Source organism: Leptonychotes weddellii, chromosome 11 (genome assembly GCF_054177405.1).
Source record: "Leptonychotes weddellii isolate Sample4059 chromosome 11, ASM5417740v2, whole genome shotgun sequence".
Classification (NCBI taxonomy): Eukaryota; Metazoa; Chordata; class Mammalia; order Carnivora; family Phocidae; genus Leptonychotes; species Leptonychotes weddellii.
This window is the reverse complement of record NC_138379.1, coordinates 10,375,541-10,392,276: the sequence shown is the minus strand read 5'-3', so window position 1 is coordinate 10,392,276 and position 16,736 is coordinate 10,375,541. Positions and strand designations below refer to the sequence as shown.

Genomic DNA, 16,736 nt, shown 5'->3' with positions numbered 1-16,736 from the left:
ATAAATGTATGGGTTTATATTGAGACTCTGAATTCAGTTCCTTTGGTCATTCTGTCTGTCCTTATGCCAGTACCACACTGTGGTACTGATTGATTACGGCAGTTTTGTTTTTTGTTTGTGTGAGTGTAGGGGGGTGTTTAAGATTTTATTTATTCAAGAGAGAGCACAAGTAGGGGGAGCAGCAGAGCAGAGGGAGAAGCAGGCTTCCCGGTGAGCAGGGAGCCTGATGTGTGGCTCTAACACAGGACCCTGAGATGATGACCTGAGCTGAAGGCAGTCGCTTAACAGACTGAGCCACCCAGGTGCCCTGTTTCCTGCAGCTTTGTTGTGAATTGTAAATTGTGAGACTGGGAAGAACTAAGTAAGTCTTTTCTCAAGATTGTTTTGGATAATCTAGGTCCCTTACATTTTCATATAAATTTTAGGATCACATTGTCAATTTCTGCAAAAAAGGAAGCTGGGATTTTGATAGGGATTATATTTAATCTGTAGATCAATTTGGGGACTATTGACACTTTACCTATATTTAAGTATTTTATTGTTTTTAATTGAATTGTAAATGGAATTTTTCCCTTTTTCGATTATTCATTGCTGGTACATTTAAAACAGAATGTTTTTGTGTGTTGATCTTGTATTTTGCAACTTTGCTAAATTTGTTACCTTTAATAGTTTTGCGGAATCTTCAGAATTTTCTTTAGAAATAGGGTCATTTCATCTGAGAATAGAGGTAGTTTTACCTCTTTCTTTCCAATTTGGGTAGCTTCCACCACCCCCTTGGCTAATTGCTCTGGCTAGAACTTCCAGTACAGCTTTGAAAAGAAATGGAGAAAGGGGGCATCCTTGTCTTGTTCCTGATCTTAGGGAGAGAGCTTTTAGTCTTTTGTCATTGAGTATGTTAGCTCTGGGGTTTTGATAAGTGCCCTCTATCGGGTTGAGGAAGTTTCATTCTGTTCTAGTTTGCTGTGTGTTCTTACCATGAAAGTCTGCTAAATTTTGTTAAATGCTTTTTCTACATCATTTGGGATGATTGTGTGGGGTTTTTCCCTTCATTCTATTAGTGTGGTATATTATAACAATTGATTTTTGTATATTGAACCACCCTCATAATCCTAGGATACATCCCGTTTGATCTTAGTGTTAAAATGCTGCATAATCTTAATATGCTGCTGACTTTGGTTTTCAAGGGAAATTGTTCAGTAGTTTTCTTGTGGTGTCTTTGTCTTTGGCATCAGAGTAATGATGGCCTTACAGAATGAATCGAGAAGTGTTCCCTCTTTTATTTTTTTGGAAGAATTTGAGAAGGGTTAGTGTTAATTCTTTAAATGATAAGTAGAATTCACCAGTGAAACCATCTGCTCCTGGGCTTTTTTTTTCTATTGGGAGGTATTTGATTTTGGAAGTCATCATTGTATTTATTTTTTTGTTTGTTTCAAATTATTTAAATTCTAGTTAGTTAACATAATAGTGTAATGTTGGTTCAGATGTAGAATTCATTGATTCATCACTTATATACAACGCTCAGTGCTCATTACATCATGTGCCCTCCTTACTTAAAACCCATCACCCATTTGGCCCAACCCCATCCACCTCCTTCCATCCACCCTCAGTTTGTTCTCTGTAGTTGAGTCTCTTAAGGTTTGCTTCCCTCTTTTTTTTTTTTTTTTACCCCTTTCCCATATGTTCATCTGTTTTGTTTCTTAAATTCCACATATGAGTGAAATCGTATGGTATTTGTCCTTCTCGGCTAACTTATTTTGCTTAGCATAATATTCTCTAGCTCCATCCATTCATTGCAAAATGGCAAGATTTCATTCTTTTTGATAGCTGAGTAATACTCCATTGTGTGTGTGTGTGTGTGTGTGTGTGTATCTTCTTTATCCATTCATCAGTGAGTGGACATTTAGGCTCTTTCCATAGTTTGGCTATGGTTGATAATGTTCTTTGGGAGGTTTTTGATTACTGATTCTTTGTCTTCACTTGTGTGTTCAGGTTTCTGTTTCCTCTTGAGTTTTCAGATGTGTCTAGGTGTTTATTACATGTAGGTTATCTAATTTGTTCACATACAATTGTTAATTGTGTTCTCAATCCTTTTTATTTATGTAAGATCAGTAATAATGTATTCACTTTAATTTCTAATTTTAGTAATTTGAGTCTTTTTTTTTTTTTTAGTTTAGCTGAAGGTTTTAATTCCTTCCTTCTGCTAGCTTTGGCTTCCTTTTTCCCTTTTTTTCTTTAAGGTGTAGATTATTGACATGTGGGGTTTTTTTTCTATTTTAAGGTAAGCATTTATAGCTATAAATTTATCCCCAAGCACTGCTTTTGCTGCAACTTTGTAAGTTATGCTATCTGTGTTTTCCTTTTCACTCATCTTCAAGTGTTTTCTAATTTCCTTTGTGATTTCTGTAACCTATTTGTTTGAAGAGTGTATTTAATTTCCACATATTTGTGAATTTTCTAGTTTTCTTTCTGATACTCATATCTAGTTTCATTCCATTGTGATTAGAGAACATTCTTTATATGATCTGTCTTTTTAAATTTCTTGAGACTTGTTTTGTGGCCTAGCATATGGTCTTCCCTGGAGAATCTTCTGTGTGCACTTGAGAAGACTGTGTATTCTGATTTTGTGTGAAGTATTTTTTATATATCTGTTAGGTCTGATTTTTTCATAGGATTGCTCAAGTCCTCTATTTCCTAACTGGACTTCTGACTAGTTACTCTATCCATTACTGAAAGTAAGGTATTGAAGTCTCTCTCTTATTTTAGTACTGGCTGTTTCTCCTTTTAATTCTGTCATTTTTTTTGCTTCATATATTAGGTGTGTATATGTTTATAATCTTTATATCTTCTCGATTGACCCTTTTATCAATATACAGTGTCCTTTTTTGTCTCATAACAGTTTTTGAGAATGAATGAGTGGGAAGGAAAACTGAAAGGAAATGCATATCTGATTTAATAATTATGTCAGGTTATTAGGAGTTCCCACTGCTGTTCTGTGCATTTCAAACTAGTTTTATTTCATTACTTAAATGTATTTTCATAAAACTTTCAAAGAGTATAGTTAAAGTTGAAGTAGCCCCCCCATTCACCCCCTTGTTCCACAGTGGAGGAAACTATATTTTTCAGATCTTAAAAAAAAATGTTATATATAGTTTTGTGTCTTACTTTTTGCTTAATTTCTATTAAATTAAATTTCTTAATTTAACAATATTTTTGCCAACAATTCCATGGCATTCTTTACAGATACCTCTATATAATATTCCATCTCAGTAATATGCCATGGTTTATTTGAACATTTTCTTGTTGAGTGAGAGATAGGTCGTTTCCGTTCTTTAGCTGTTATAAACATGAACCCCCATGTGCCAGTTTATTTTCCTAGGGTAGATACTGAGGAATTACTGGGCATATTTTTGGACCTTCTCTGGAAGTGACCAGTATTTATCAATTTCTTGTATATCGTTCCAGAAATATTATTATCCTATAAAAGATACATGTCTTACATGTATAGCATATTTATTTCTATGTCTACATATAAAACAAATGTATACCTATGTAATATTTGGATATTATATGGATATGGGTTTTTTTCCATAATAAAGTGGCATGGAGTTATTTGCATGCAGTTGCCTACTGACTAGATGTATCATCATTCACGTAACCAGGCCTCTCCTGATGTTTAGTTTTCTGCTCTTTCACTACTAAAAACAGTGCTATAATGACTACCTCTATACATAAGTCATTTCATAAGTGTGATTGTAATTGTAGGATAAATTCCTAGTAGTTGAAATTAATGTGAAAAGATACACATTTATAATTCTGATAGATACTGCCAAATTGTCCTTCATAGAGGTTTTGCCAGTGCCCGTGCTGTCATCTGTGTTACTGTCTCTTTCCCCCAGCATTCCCAATACACACTTGTCAAACATTTGGATCATTGCCAGTATGACAGGGGAACAGTGGTGTCACACTAGTCCTTTTCATTTGAGTTTCTCCCATTATGAGAGGATTGACCTTTTGTTTGTGTGAAAGCCATGTGTTTTTACTGAACTGCTCTTTTTCTGTTGGGCTGTTAGACTTCGCTTATAGTGGAATTTGCCATGCTGAAAATTGTTTTTATGTTTATATAGTGACAGGTCTCTGTATTAAGACCTAAAATTTTGTGTTATTCTTAGAAAGGCCTTTTCCATCCTGAGATTATTAAAAGAATTGTCCATAATCAAAATACTTTTAATATGCTAATGTATATATATATACATATATATGTAATAAGTTACTCTAGGGATGAAAGTTATATTAAGCTTTTTATTATTTATTTATTGCTCAGGAGTGAATGGCCCTACCTCACTTCATTTGCCCTTCAAAGCATGAAGAAAATACAGGATAACAGGGACAGATTGTGTACCTTTGCACAGCATCTCATAGGATGATTGAAGCAGAGCTTGTCATGATTGCCCTATAGACCAATTCAGATTCATGGTGTGGTTCTAAGAACTATTGAATAGAGTCAAAGGGAGGCATTTTTAGTATGGGATCCCTCTTCCACAATTTCAGCGTTGTTCGATTGTTAAAACATCTGGACCTGTGATTCTTTCTTGTACTTCTATAAGAAGTTCTGGCCATCTTTCTGGGACCACTCCCAGTTTCTTTTGTCTCGGATGTAAAGGTTAGAATCCCATGAATTGAATTTGGTATATTTTGTATACTTCTTAGCAGTGCATTTTTTAGTAAATAAGACGGTATAAAACTACTGCTTGACAACGTGGAAGTTTTTAGAGTGATGACAGTAAGGGTAAGTTTTCTCTCATCTTATTTCTGTTACCTCAGTATAAAAATCTGAGGGGCTTTGAAAAGCCTGAACAAAAAATTAATTTACCTTCTTTTTCATTAACTTTTTCTTTACAGTAGTCGGTATACTGGGACGGTTATTGGTTAACCATAAACAATGGTATATGTTTTCATCTAGATCCTAAGGAAGAGAAAGAGGAAGAAGATGATTCTACCCTCCCTCAGCAAGTTTCCATTGCTGCAACTAGGTCTAGCCGGGGCTGGCGCAGCAGTACCAGGACGTCTGTTTCTAGGCATCATGACACAGAGAACACCCGAAGTTCTAGGTCGAAGACTGGTTCCTTGCAGCTCATCTGCAAGTCAGAACCAAATACAGATCAGCTTGATTATGGTACAGTACAAGTGGAGTATGGTTATTTAATAACCAGTTGCCTGCTGATTTTAAATGTAATGTTGAACAGCTTACCCTTCAGGGGTAGGTGTGGTGATACAGGCTTCCTTTATAAAGATAAGGTTTTGTTATGCTTTCTTTATCCAGACGGGGCAGAAGAACATCAGTCTCCAGGTGGCATTAGGTAAGAAACTTCGTATTTCGTATTTACACCTTTGGGGACATAGAGTACACACAAAAGTTGTTTTCTGCTTGAAAGAACGTTGAGCCTTTAAAAAAAAATTAACTTTGGTTTTAGTATTTAGTTTAGATGTCACTTTGTTCTTGATTAGAGCTTTAACCACGTCATCTTTAGTTACCTTAGTTCCGAAAGCAGGTCTTTTTTTTTTTAAGATTTTATTTATTTGACAGAGAGAGAGAGAGCGAGAGCAGGAACACAAGCAGGGGGAGTGGGAGAGGGAGAAGGAGGCCTCCCGCCAAGCAGGGAGCCCGATGCGGGGTTCGATCCTAGGACCCTGGGATCATGACCTGAGCCGAAGGCAGATGCTTAACGACTGAGCCACCCAGGCACCCCCAGAAAGCAGGTCTTGAGTACTTTCTGTATTGGCTTATTCCATGCTAGCCACTGATGGGAAGTGTGGATGTTTTGACTAGGATTTTTGAAATTTGTATTCCATGGTAAATCATGTGAACTTCTTTTTCTTTTTTTTTTTTTTTGCTTTGTTGATCTTTTTGGTAAACCAGATCATTGGATTACTAGACACAGGATTATAAAGTCTGTTGTTTTTGTTTGTGTTTTAAGAGAGGGAGAAGGGGGGCTTAGGAATAGAGGGAGGTGGAGAGAGAATCTTGACGTGAGACTCCATCTCACGACTCTGAGATCATGACCTGAGCTGAAATCAAGAGACACTTAACCAACTGAACCACTCAGGCACCGCATAAAGTCCGTTGTTTTTTGTTTTGTTTTGTTTTTTAGCTCTTAGTGCCATTGGGCAGTCATCATCTTACCTTTATTTAATCAAGTAATAGCATTCCCAGGATTTATGTATTTTTAGTTACAGTTATCATTGTGAGGATAAAACAGCTAGATTGCAGTCCAATTAGACCATAAGGATGAAAATTCTAGATAACTTACTATGTGAATCTTTGGCAACCTCTAAATAAATTAGCAAATAAAATCCAGTCAGATAAAATCCTTACAACTAGAATTTCTAATCCAGAAATTTGCTTCTTTTTAGTAGTGATGAGGAGGAGGAAGAGGAAGAAGAGATGTTAATCAGTGAAGAGGAAATACCATTCAAAGATGACCCAAGAGACGAGACCTACAAACCCCACTTAGAGAGGCATGTCTCGGATTTTACTATAGACATGTCGATGAAAAATAAGTTAGGAAAGCACTGTTGCATGCTTTTATTTCACCTTGTTGCTGAACTGATGGGTATAGACTTAATTTTAAATGAGTAATTAATCATGCACTTGTTTTGCCAATTTAACATTATCCTATAACTCCTTCACACAGCCTTCTCTTCTAGTTATATAACTTTATTTTGATCATATCCAAATTACTGGATGTCTGCATGTTTTACCTTGATGGTACAAAGTATCATCAATTGCCTGAATATTTAGAATTTTTTACTTTTGTCTTTCTCTTTACAACTGTAGTGCATTCTGATTCCCAGGTATTGTTAGCCTAACGGCTTTTACTGTGCATGTGAGGAACAATTGACTGGAAATCACATTTCATGAGCTAAGGATCATAATTTTACAATAAATCAATGATAACCGCAGGTTTTACCTTTTTGTCACAGTTCCCTTTGCAAAGATCCTTTGCTGGATACCAGTGTTGAAATGTGTTTGTGTTTTCAGGGAAACCCCAAAACCACGGAGAAAATCAGGGAAGGTGAAAGAAGAGAAGGAGAAGAAAGAAATTAAAGTGGAAGTAGAGGTAGAGGTGAAAGAAGAAGAGAATGAAATTAGGGAGGATGAGGAACCTCCTAGGAAGTGAGTAGGCAATTACTACTAAAAATGGAACCCTAACAGATTTTGAAGCCACTGGTGGGAAAAAGAGTGGGAGTGTGAGGGGGGCTATTGACAGGTGCATATTGCTGCCTCAAGCAGCTGACAATTTCATTGCAGAGGCTCTCTGAAAAGTTTAAATTTAATCCAAAGCAATACTTAAAGATGTCTAAATGAGTGGGCAAGACAGCAGCTAATGGGATGCAGAGGGAGTAGAGATAGCAAGAAAAAGTATGGCAAATGTGAATCCTCAAAAGAAGGGCAAATGAGGGCAAGTGATTGAAGAGTCTTGACTTTCTGTCCAGCAACCATTACTTGTTGTAGAAATAAGATTTGTTTTAAGTGTTTAGTCTTTTTCGTTCTATTAAAAGGAGAGTATAGTTTATATTCTTAGGGTTTTTAGATAATAGATTATTTTATTCTACTTTTTAAATTGATTAAATTTAAGTGATAGACTTTTTACTGGAACGACTCTTCAAGTAGTAACCTTGAGGTTTATCCAAATCTTCCATAGTAATGTATAGTTTGTGATAGGTATGTATTTAACTTGTAGTGCAGATTTATTTAAGTGAAATTACTTCAGAATGACATCTTTGTTCGGCTTGTCAGATACGTTTTTGACTCTGTATTCTGCGTTATCCTTTGTTTCCACCCCGTGCTCTTTGGTCTTGAGTATATGTCTTCAGCCATCCTTCACTCTGTAAGCTTCAATCTGGAATATGTGGACAGTTACTCTGTTCTTTAATTATAGGAGAGGAAGAAGGCGAAAAGATGACAAAAGTCCACGATTACCCAAAAGGAGGTAATTTATACTCTTAATATGTTCCTTATTCCTGGTGGTAAGCACTTCACTCACGTAATTACTCATAATTACCCTGCAGGAATGGCTATGTAAAAATATCTTAAATGCAACTTTATTAATGTCCTTGATGCAGAGTTCCTGTGTTTTTATTTCCATTGTAGGGTCTTTAAGTTTCTAAAAATCTTAACACTTCTTTTGGGAGGTCACTAGTTTATTTTGTGCTGTTTTTTAAAACTCTTACCAAACATTTGATAGTTTCTGGTTATTTCTAACATAAATTCTATGCAAGCTATATACTAGTAAAGAGATTTTAATTCTTCATGCTATAAAATTGCTGTTCCCTATAGTGCACTCAGTTAAGCCACTGTGCAGCGTGCCTCTTCTGTTTGCTAACTTTTCTCCTACATATTGATAATAGAAAAAAGCCTCCAATCCAGTATGTCCGTTGTGAGATGGAAGGATGTGGAACGGTTCTTGCTCACCCTCGCTATTTGCAGGTTAGTAAATTGTTATGTAAGGCAGCCTTTCAGGTTATGTTCCATTACTGATTTTTCTATTTCATGAGATGCTATAATTCGTGAACTTGTGTAGGCTTTATCATTGACATACAGTGTCAAAAAAAATCTTTCTTTAAAAAGGCATAAAATTACTTAAGTCATTGTGTTAAAAATATCTAACAACATGAGGTTATTTAAAGGATTTCCTTGGAATCTTCGAATAGTCCAGTGTTTCCCATTGTGGTATAAATACTTCTGATACAAGAGATGATTGTACCAACAAACCAAAGACACAGATGAACAGACTTTATTTTAATGTGTATTTTTAAAAAATAAAATTAGCAACTCTAACCCGCAATTTCTTGAATAATGTTTCAAGTAAATAAATTAATTTTTAGGGTTTTTGTCTTTAGTAGATTTTTTTTTAAATGAATTAAAGACACAGCTTATATTTAGGTCTGGCAGAAAACATGAAAGTGAAATGTTTATCACTAAAGCTTAAGAAATGCCTGTTTGATTTTTAGTTTAGCAGCAAGGATAACATGAGGCTAAGGCCCTACTCTCTGATTCTGTCTCTGTGCTAATAGTGATTGCTTCTGTTCTTCCACTGTATGCCGTGTGCTGCGCTAAGCACCATACAACACGTGATCTCTGTATCCTCGCAGTAATGCTGTGAGACACTTACAGTTGTCTTCATTTTACAAATGAGAACTGTAGCTCACAGTATTTAAGCACATTCCTGAGGTCACACTGCTCGTGAATGATAGACCCAGATTGGAATCCAGGTCTGTCTATTTCCATAGCCTGTGTTCTTAACTGTTTTATTATACTGCACCTCCCTTCCATATTCAGAGTATTTGGTTTCCCTTTAGCACTTTTTTAAGGGGGTGGGGGTGGGGGCAGAGGGAGAGAGAGAATCTCAAGCAGACTCTACCCAGCACAGAGCCTGATGTGGGGCTCCATCTCAGGACTCTGAGATCATGATCTGAGCCAAAATCAAGATTTGGATGCTTAACTGAGCCACCCAGGCGCCCCTCTCTAAAACTTTTGACTTAGCAAAGGAACAAGCTTTCAGGAAGTCTTCATTTTTATCCCTCTTTATTTTCTCTTACTGTTTTAGCACCACATTAAGTATCAGCATTTGCTGAAGAAGAAATACGTATGTCCTCATCCCTCCTGTGGGCGACTCTTCAGGCTCCAGAAGCAACTTCTACGACATGCCAAACATCATACAGGTACTTTTTGAAATAAAATGTTTTACCAAGTGTTAAATGCATTCTACTTTTAAATGTGTAGATTGGTAATGATATTTTTTTCTAATGTAAATCTTAAGAGTCTACAGTCAAGTGTGAGAGAAAGGTATGAAAATAAAATGTAATAAAACAAATTTTACAAGGGATGAACAAATGAGGGCTTTTTACTTTTATCCTTTGACTTTATAAAGAACTTTTATGACCAGGATAATTTTTTATTGAGCACATATCCTGTATCAACTGTTACTGCTTATCCATCCATTCAACGTCACCAAGTTTGCTTGTATTATCCTTGTTTTACAGCTAAGAAACGAGAGGCTTTGCACATTATGTAACTTGCCTTTGGTCACACTGCTAGTTTTTAGCAGAACCAGGATTTTCTTTTTAAAGATTTTATTTATTCATTTGAGACACACAGAGAGAGCATGAGCAGGGAGAGAGGGAGAGGGAGAAGTAGGCTTCCTGCTGAGCCCAGGAGCCCGATGCGTGGCTCGATCCCAGGACTCTGGGATCACGACCTGAGCCGAAGGCAGACGCCTAACCATCTGAGCCACCCAGGTGCCCCAGAACCAGGATTTTCTAATTCCATTTCCGGGAGATACTTGCAATAGCTCTTACAGACTAGAAGTGAGGAGTATGAAGAGAGGGCCTCGATGGTGTAGAGGCTTGCCTGTTGATTTATGGTAACTAGTAAGTAGCTCCCGGCACTTCTTTGCTGCTGCAGTCCTGAAAGCTAGCTACTGACCTCACGTGTCATCTTCTGTAGGAATTGTTGACTCAAAAAGAGAAACCTAATGTCTTCGTTATACATAATGTAGAATGATTTCAAATTCCATTCATTTGTAGCCACTGACAATCTCCATGCAGTTCAGCTCATGGGAACAAATGAAGCTGGGTATTAGAGCTAATTGAGTAGGTGCCAGACACTGGATTATTACACAACATCTTCCCAACAGTTGTAGAGGGTAAGACTAGGAATTCTGGTTGTCTCTTACCCAGGGTTACTTTTATTGTATGTGTGACTTAGACAAGTTACTTCTCACTTTCCCTCATCTGAAAAAAGGGGATAATGGTGTCACCGATATTGTGGAGTTAGTGTAAGGATAAAATGAGATCACATATAAAGTGCTCTTTGCTGCACGGGGCCTGGCACACACAGTGGACGTTTCAGAGCACCAGGACTTGAGCTCAGGCCTGAATCACTGCCGAGTCTCCAGTCTCCGCATTGTACTGTGCGGCTTCGGGGAGAGGGCTGTCTCCACTCTGTTCCTTGCTGCGAGCTGCCTTTTTTCCACTCCTTCTCCCTGTTAATTATGTTTTATTCTCTACAAAGTAGTTTCTGACAACCAGCTTTAGCTAAATGTCATAGACCTACTATGAGAAACTGACTGTGTTTTAGAAGTTCAGTCCATTCCAAATATTTACATCTGGTTAGTACAGTTTTATGATGTTATTGTAGTTCTCTTTTTCCAAATTAGCGCAGACAGATCCCTTTGAAGATGTGATTTATTTAAGCAAGTGGATGCCCCACCCAGGTTTGCCATGTGACTATGAAGCTAGAAAGGTGGACAAGATCTGGGAGACACTACGAATTGTCCTTGGGTTAAAAGTGCATTTTTAGACGTTGCCTACTCAGCATGTAGAGGATAGCCCAACAGGCACTGGCGTCACTTGAGCCACTGTTAGAGATACAGCATCTCACACTCTGCCTCACACCTGCTCAGCTAGCATCTGCATTTACTAAGATCCCCCCAGTGATTCCTAAATGTATTCAAGCCTGGGACAAACTTGGCTCTTCTTCTACACTTGGCTTTAGAACTGTTTGGGATGAAATATAGAATTAAATTGCATACTGTTTGCCTTTTAACTTACCCTCATGTTTTCACTGTGACTTTTTGTAGCAATTTTAAGTGAAAGGCATAGAAAACAATAGTGGTCATTTATTCAGGAGATACAGAGCATCTCCTTATCTGCTTCTCTCCCAAACCAAGTGATAAAGAAATAATTAAGTGCAGTGCCCTTTTGGTCCATAGATTCTACACCATGTTACCAAATTCATCAAAAATCCTGTGAAACTTGGGGGGATTGTGAAATGACAGAAAGGGAGGTAGTTGAATGGTGCAGAAGATGTGGGTGGGGTAGGAGAATAAGGTAAAGAACACAGGTGTACTGTTTGCATATGTTTGATAGCAGCAACTTGAACCTTTTGAGAGAAATTCAAATTGTTTATTTTGGGTAACAATTTTTAAACCTGAAACAGAAGATATGATTACCACTTTAATCGTGGATCACTTTTCTTTAGGGAATACCAAATTCTGTGGTGGTGGTGGTGGTGGTGGTCTGAGTGCCAAATTCTTTATATATAAGCTTTCACCTTTCACAACCTGAAAAAACTGTTTTAAAGAATAAAATCCAGGGAAAATGTTCTTTACTTACTAAGCAATTTATCCAAGATCTGGATTACTGGGATTGAGATTGGGGTTCTAATTCTCATATTTCCATTAGTTGTTTTTGTTTTGCTTTGTTTAGTTTTTTTTTTTTAAACGAGTCCTTATGCTACTGAGTGTATGGACTTTAAAAAAAAATTGAAAATGGTATATTTCTTTTTAAAATTTTGTTTATCCAAGGTGTTTTGTACGTTGAAAACAGTATTGCTTTTATTGTAACTGACTTGACTGATTATCTGCTTACTTATTGTGAACTGGGAAAATTAAATACTTAGAGGGATTCTAAATGGAACACTAACCACATTATTTTTCTTCTTAGATCAAAGGGATTATATCTGTGAATACTGTGCTAGGGCCTTCAAGAGTTCTCACAATCTGGCAGTGCACCGGATGATTCACACTGGCGAGAAGCCATTACAGTGAGTGTTATTTACTGGTGGATATGTGGGGAAGCGCATATCTCCCCTACTTGCTGGTTAGTCCCTGTGCAGACTTTTCAGTCACCACTGGTATTGACTTTTACCAAATTAGAGTCAGTATTGATTTGGGGATGCTACTGAGTGAACTTTTTTTTATTCCCTCAGTTTTTTAAACAAACGAAACAGATGAATTTTCCATCTGGTTAGCTTTTCCTAATTTTTCCCAAGAAGTGTGTTACTGACTATTGCCTATATATGTGACCTCTAAATTCTTGCCCTGACCCTGAAGAAGAGCCCTCTTCATTTCTCTGTTTGATCAGCCATTTCCTCTTCCACTCTTCCTAGATGCGAGATCTGTGGATTTACGTGTCGGCAGAAGGCATCCCTTAATTGGCACATGAAGAAGCATGATGCAGATTCCTTCTACCAGTTCTCTTGCAATATCTGTGGCAAAAAATTTGAGAAGAAGGACAGCGTAGTGGCACACAAAGCAAAAAGCCACCCTGAGGTGCTGATTGCCGAAGCTCTGGCTGCCAATGCAGGCGCCCTCATCACCAGCACAGATATCTTGGGCACTAACCCAGAGTCCCTGACACAACCTGCAGATGGGCAGGGTCTTCCTCTTCTTCCTGAGCCATTGGGAAACTCCACCTCTGGAGAGTGCCTCCTGCTAGAAGCTGAAGGGATGTCAAAGTCATACTGTAGTGGGACAGAACGGGTGAGCCTGATGGCTGATGGGAAGATCTTTGTGGGAAGTGGCAGCAGTGGGGGCACTGAAGGGCTGGTCATGAACTCGGATATACTCGGTGCTACCACAGAGGTTCTGATTGAAGATTCAGACTCTACTGGACCTTAGTGGAAGGGAAGACTTTGGGCACTGGGACAGCTCAGACTTTGTATTTAAAAGATAAAAAGGACAAAAAAAATTTAAAGCATTTAAAATCTAGTAAAATAACTGAAGGGCCTGCTCTTTCCATTGTGGATCACAGCACACACACCTACACCCACCCTCTTCTCCCTCTGTTGTCCCCTTTATAAAATTGATGTTGCCTTTACCAAAAAGGTAGGCAAAAAAGAAGCTCTTAAAGTGGGAGTTATCCTCCTACTCAGTTCCAGCCAGGCAGACTTCCTGCTCACTGGCAGATCCCTTCTTAAACCTGTAACTTTGATGTGCTCTGGATCAGCTTTTAACTCTTGATAGTATATTACTGTCCTCTAAACCCCTTCTCCTTCACTGCTGCCCTATGGTTCTGGCTTCTACCCACTGCAGCACACTTATCCCCAAAGTATCATACAGTTCTAATCTCTGGAGGCTGGCAGCTTGACTTGGCACTTTAGGCCCCTTAGCAGGGTGAGCTGTTAAAACAGCACACCTCTCTCACTCAAGCCCATTTCCTCCATTCCCCGCTGGGTTTTGGAAAGGAAGGATTCACGGGGACCACCTCCCTCCTCTGTGACCCCAGCACTTCAGTCCCCTTCCAACACCTCCATCTGGTTCTCAGTGGTGCTCACTAGCTTGGAAGCAGGCTCCCAATTGGGGGGAGGGGGGGCTGCCCTCTTCATGGTTTCTCTGATCATAAGGCAGGGCTCTGTATCAGTGAGAAAAGTCCCAGACTAATGGCAGAAATTTGCACTTTGAACATGTGTGTTTTTGTGTTGTGGAACCTGAGATTCCTTATTTATTAACAGAAAGTCTGATTTTTTTTGGGGGGGGGGTCTTCGTTGCTATATTTTGTGGGGCTGGGAGAGATTAGGTTATTCTGACATGGGGTCCTTTCCATAAGAGGTACTTTTGAAGGCAAGATATAGGGTTGAAGAAGCACAGCCAGCCTCTAAAATCATAGCTCTCCAGTGGCCTTTAAAGAAAGCTGGTCCTCAGCACTAACAAAATCACTACAGTAGCCTAGTGCTTTTTCGGAAGCCTTTTTAGGGAAGGATGTTAGGTTTTTGGTAACTAGTGCTCTTTCAGTTTTTAGAGCATTGCGATTTAGGAATTTTGAGGGGATGAGAGAAGGGTTGTTCAGGGTCTGAATTACAGATAAAAGATTTTCTCTTGTGAATTTACTTTCTTTTTTTATCCCCATCAATTCTTTCTGTACACCTTCCTATTGGCCCAATTCTGGCCCCTTGCTTTGTTTTTGGTTTTGCTTTGCTTTATCATTGTTTCATTCCAGCTCCCAATTAGTGAAGGACACTACCATTAGTGAAGAGATAGTCTATGACTCGTTCGGAGTCAAAGAAAATTACTCTGTTTTGTTTCCCTTTTATAAAAATAACACCTCAGAAAAGGAAAGGCTTCCATAGACAAAGTTAATAATCTGTATAATAATGGCTTTGGCTTTCACCTAAAATTCTGGGAATTACTGCTTCCATTGAGATAGGGATTTTCTTGGGCTGGATTGCTTATTACTGGCCATGGGAGAGGCAGGTGGTGTTTTTGTACATTTATAGCTCCCAGAAGACTAAAAACCTATTTTGGCTCATTTTTAGAGAATTAGAAGTGCAGTTTCTCTCCTTCTGTGTACCTCACAAGCTGGAATTAAAGGCTCGCCCTATTCATTGTTTGTCAGAAATGTGTGATGGCTGCTGGAAAGAATGAAGTTTTGCTGAGAGCAAAATAAGGAACAGCTTGTTTTTCACAAACACTAAAACTACAAAGTTTATCAATTTTCTCTTTATTTTTTTCCCAAAAAAGAGGGGTAACAAATGTCATCTCTGAAAGAGGCTTACTTTACACCCACTAATGTCAGTGGTTGGGATGCCAGGGAATAGGGAGTCAGACACCTACAGTGAATAGACTTAAATGCACTATTGTTTCTTTTCAGAGTGTTGCAGATTTGCCATCCCTCCACTGTGGGGGTAGAAAATGGAATAAGGATAGAAGGGATGTAGAATATGCTTTCCTGCCCACAGTAAGGATTTGGAATTGACTTGGTATGTTGAGTACATTTGAAAATACTGTCAGGTTGATTGGGTGGGTTTACAACAAAGTTGTTCCACTCCCATTATAAGTCCATTTTGTACTTTTTTACTAGCTCACATCTGTACCCCACACTATTACCTTTTGTCTTTGTCACATTTATCTTCTCCTTTGTCTCTGTAAGTTGTTTTTGCAGTGGTTAGTCATCAGATATTTTAACCACCTACACAAAAGCAAACTGCATAAAAAAAACTTGATGAGATTGAGGGAAAATACGTTCTTCCCTATATCACACTCCTCCCCACCAAAGCAACAAGTTAGTTCTAATAATTAGAAACTTTCTATTCTTCCTCCTTTTGTTTTTTGACCTCTTTATAGGTACCACTTGCCTACCGTTTGCTTCAATAAATTATTATAGCAGTTTGCAGTCAATCTTAAAATATTCTCCATGGCCTTTATCTTTTTTCCTTTTGATAAAGGGATGCTAGCACAATAAGAGTGGTGTAAGTAAGCTGCCTTATACTAGGCCCTCTTCCCTTTCCTGTTTGCTTCTCATGCTGTTTACTTCTTTGTCCTTCCAAGGAGCCCTTTTAGTCTTAAAATTCTGCATTTTGTACTCTTAATCAAATTGGGTTACCTTTTTAATAACTTCCCATTGCACATTCTCCAATTTGAATTGGCAGTTCAAAATTCTGAAAGTATAGTTGAGATACAAGTATTATTTCTGGGAGATGCGCTTTCCCCTAGTCTCTGGTTGCCCAGGGTTATTCTGCATAATTGAGACTTACTGTGCTCCAGAGAGTTTGGATAAACACTGGCCAGGATTACTGGAAGTTAAAAAAGAATTCAGGTATGGAAAAGCATCTACATAGAGCACTTGAACCTCCTTTGTACCTGTTGGAAAAAATATAAAGAGTGTACTAAACCCAGCTAAGGTTATTACAGTCTGGTTGTTTGAAGTACCATTTTTCCCTCCTTCTTTTTCCCACTTTCCAGTGTACTCAAGAAAATTGAAAAATTGTAATGGATCAATTTAAAATATTTTTATTTCCTAAAAGCCTTTTTTGCCTGTTGTAATGTGCAGGACCCTTCTCCTTTGATGGGAGAGACAGGTAGTTACCTGAATCTAGGTTGAAAAGGTTATGTAAAAAGAAATTATAATAAAAGGGATACTCTGCTTTTCAAATCCTTGTTTTCTCTTAATCTAGG

General features: G+C 38.0%; 1 protein-coding gene across 3 annotated transcripts in view; it reads left to right on the top strand.

Annotated features, from left to right (window-relative positions):
• The window catches only part of ZFP91 (ZFP91 zinc finger protein, atypical E3 ubiquitin ligase), a 39,130-nt gene extending 22,417 nt beyond the window's left edge, over window positions 1-16,713 (top strand). The window contains exons 3-12 of one of the 3 annotated variants that reach the window (XM_081798049.1): window positions 4,961-5,173; window positions 5,321-5,357; window positions 6,412-6,516; window positions 7,040-7,174; window positions 7,941-7,991; window positions 8,410-8,488; window positions 9,609-9,723; window positions 12,508-12,607; window positions 12,953-13,325; window positions 15,433-16,713. In XM_081798049.1, the coding sequence (XP_081654175.1) occupies window positions 4,961-5,173; window positions 5,321-5,357; window positions 6,412-6,516; window positions 7,040-7,174; window positions 7,941-7,991; window positions 8,410-8,488; window positions 9,609-9,723; window positions 12,508-12,607; window positions 12,953-13,325; window positions 15,433-15,537 (1,313 nt within the window). In that variant the 3' untranslated portion in view covers window positions 15,538-16,713. Of the gene's footprint in view, window positions 1-4,960; window positions 5,174-5,320; window positions 5,358-6,411; window positions 6,517-7,039; window positions 7,175-7,940; window positions 7,992-8,409; window positions 8,489-9,608; window positions 9,724-12,507; window positions 12,608-12,952 lie in introns of all 3 variants that reach the window. The other 2 variants (XM_006728543.3, XM_006728542.3) reach the window with 2 other exon arrangements.
• Window positions 16,714-16,736: the final 23 nt, after the last annotated feature.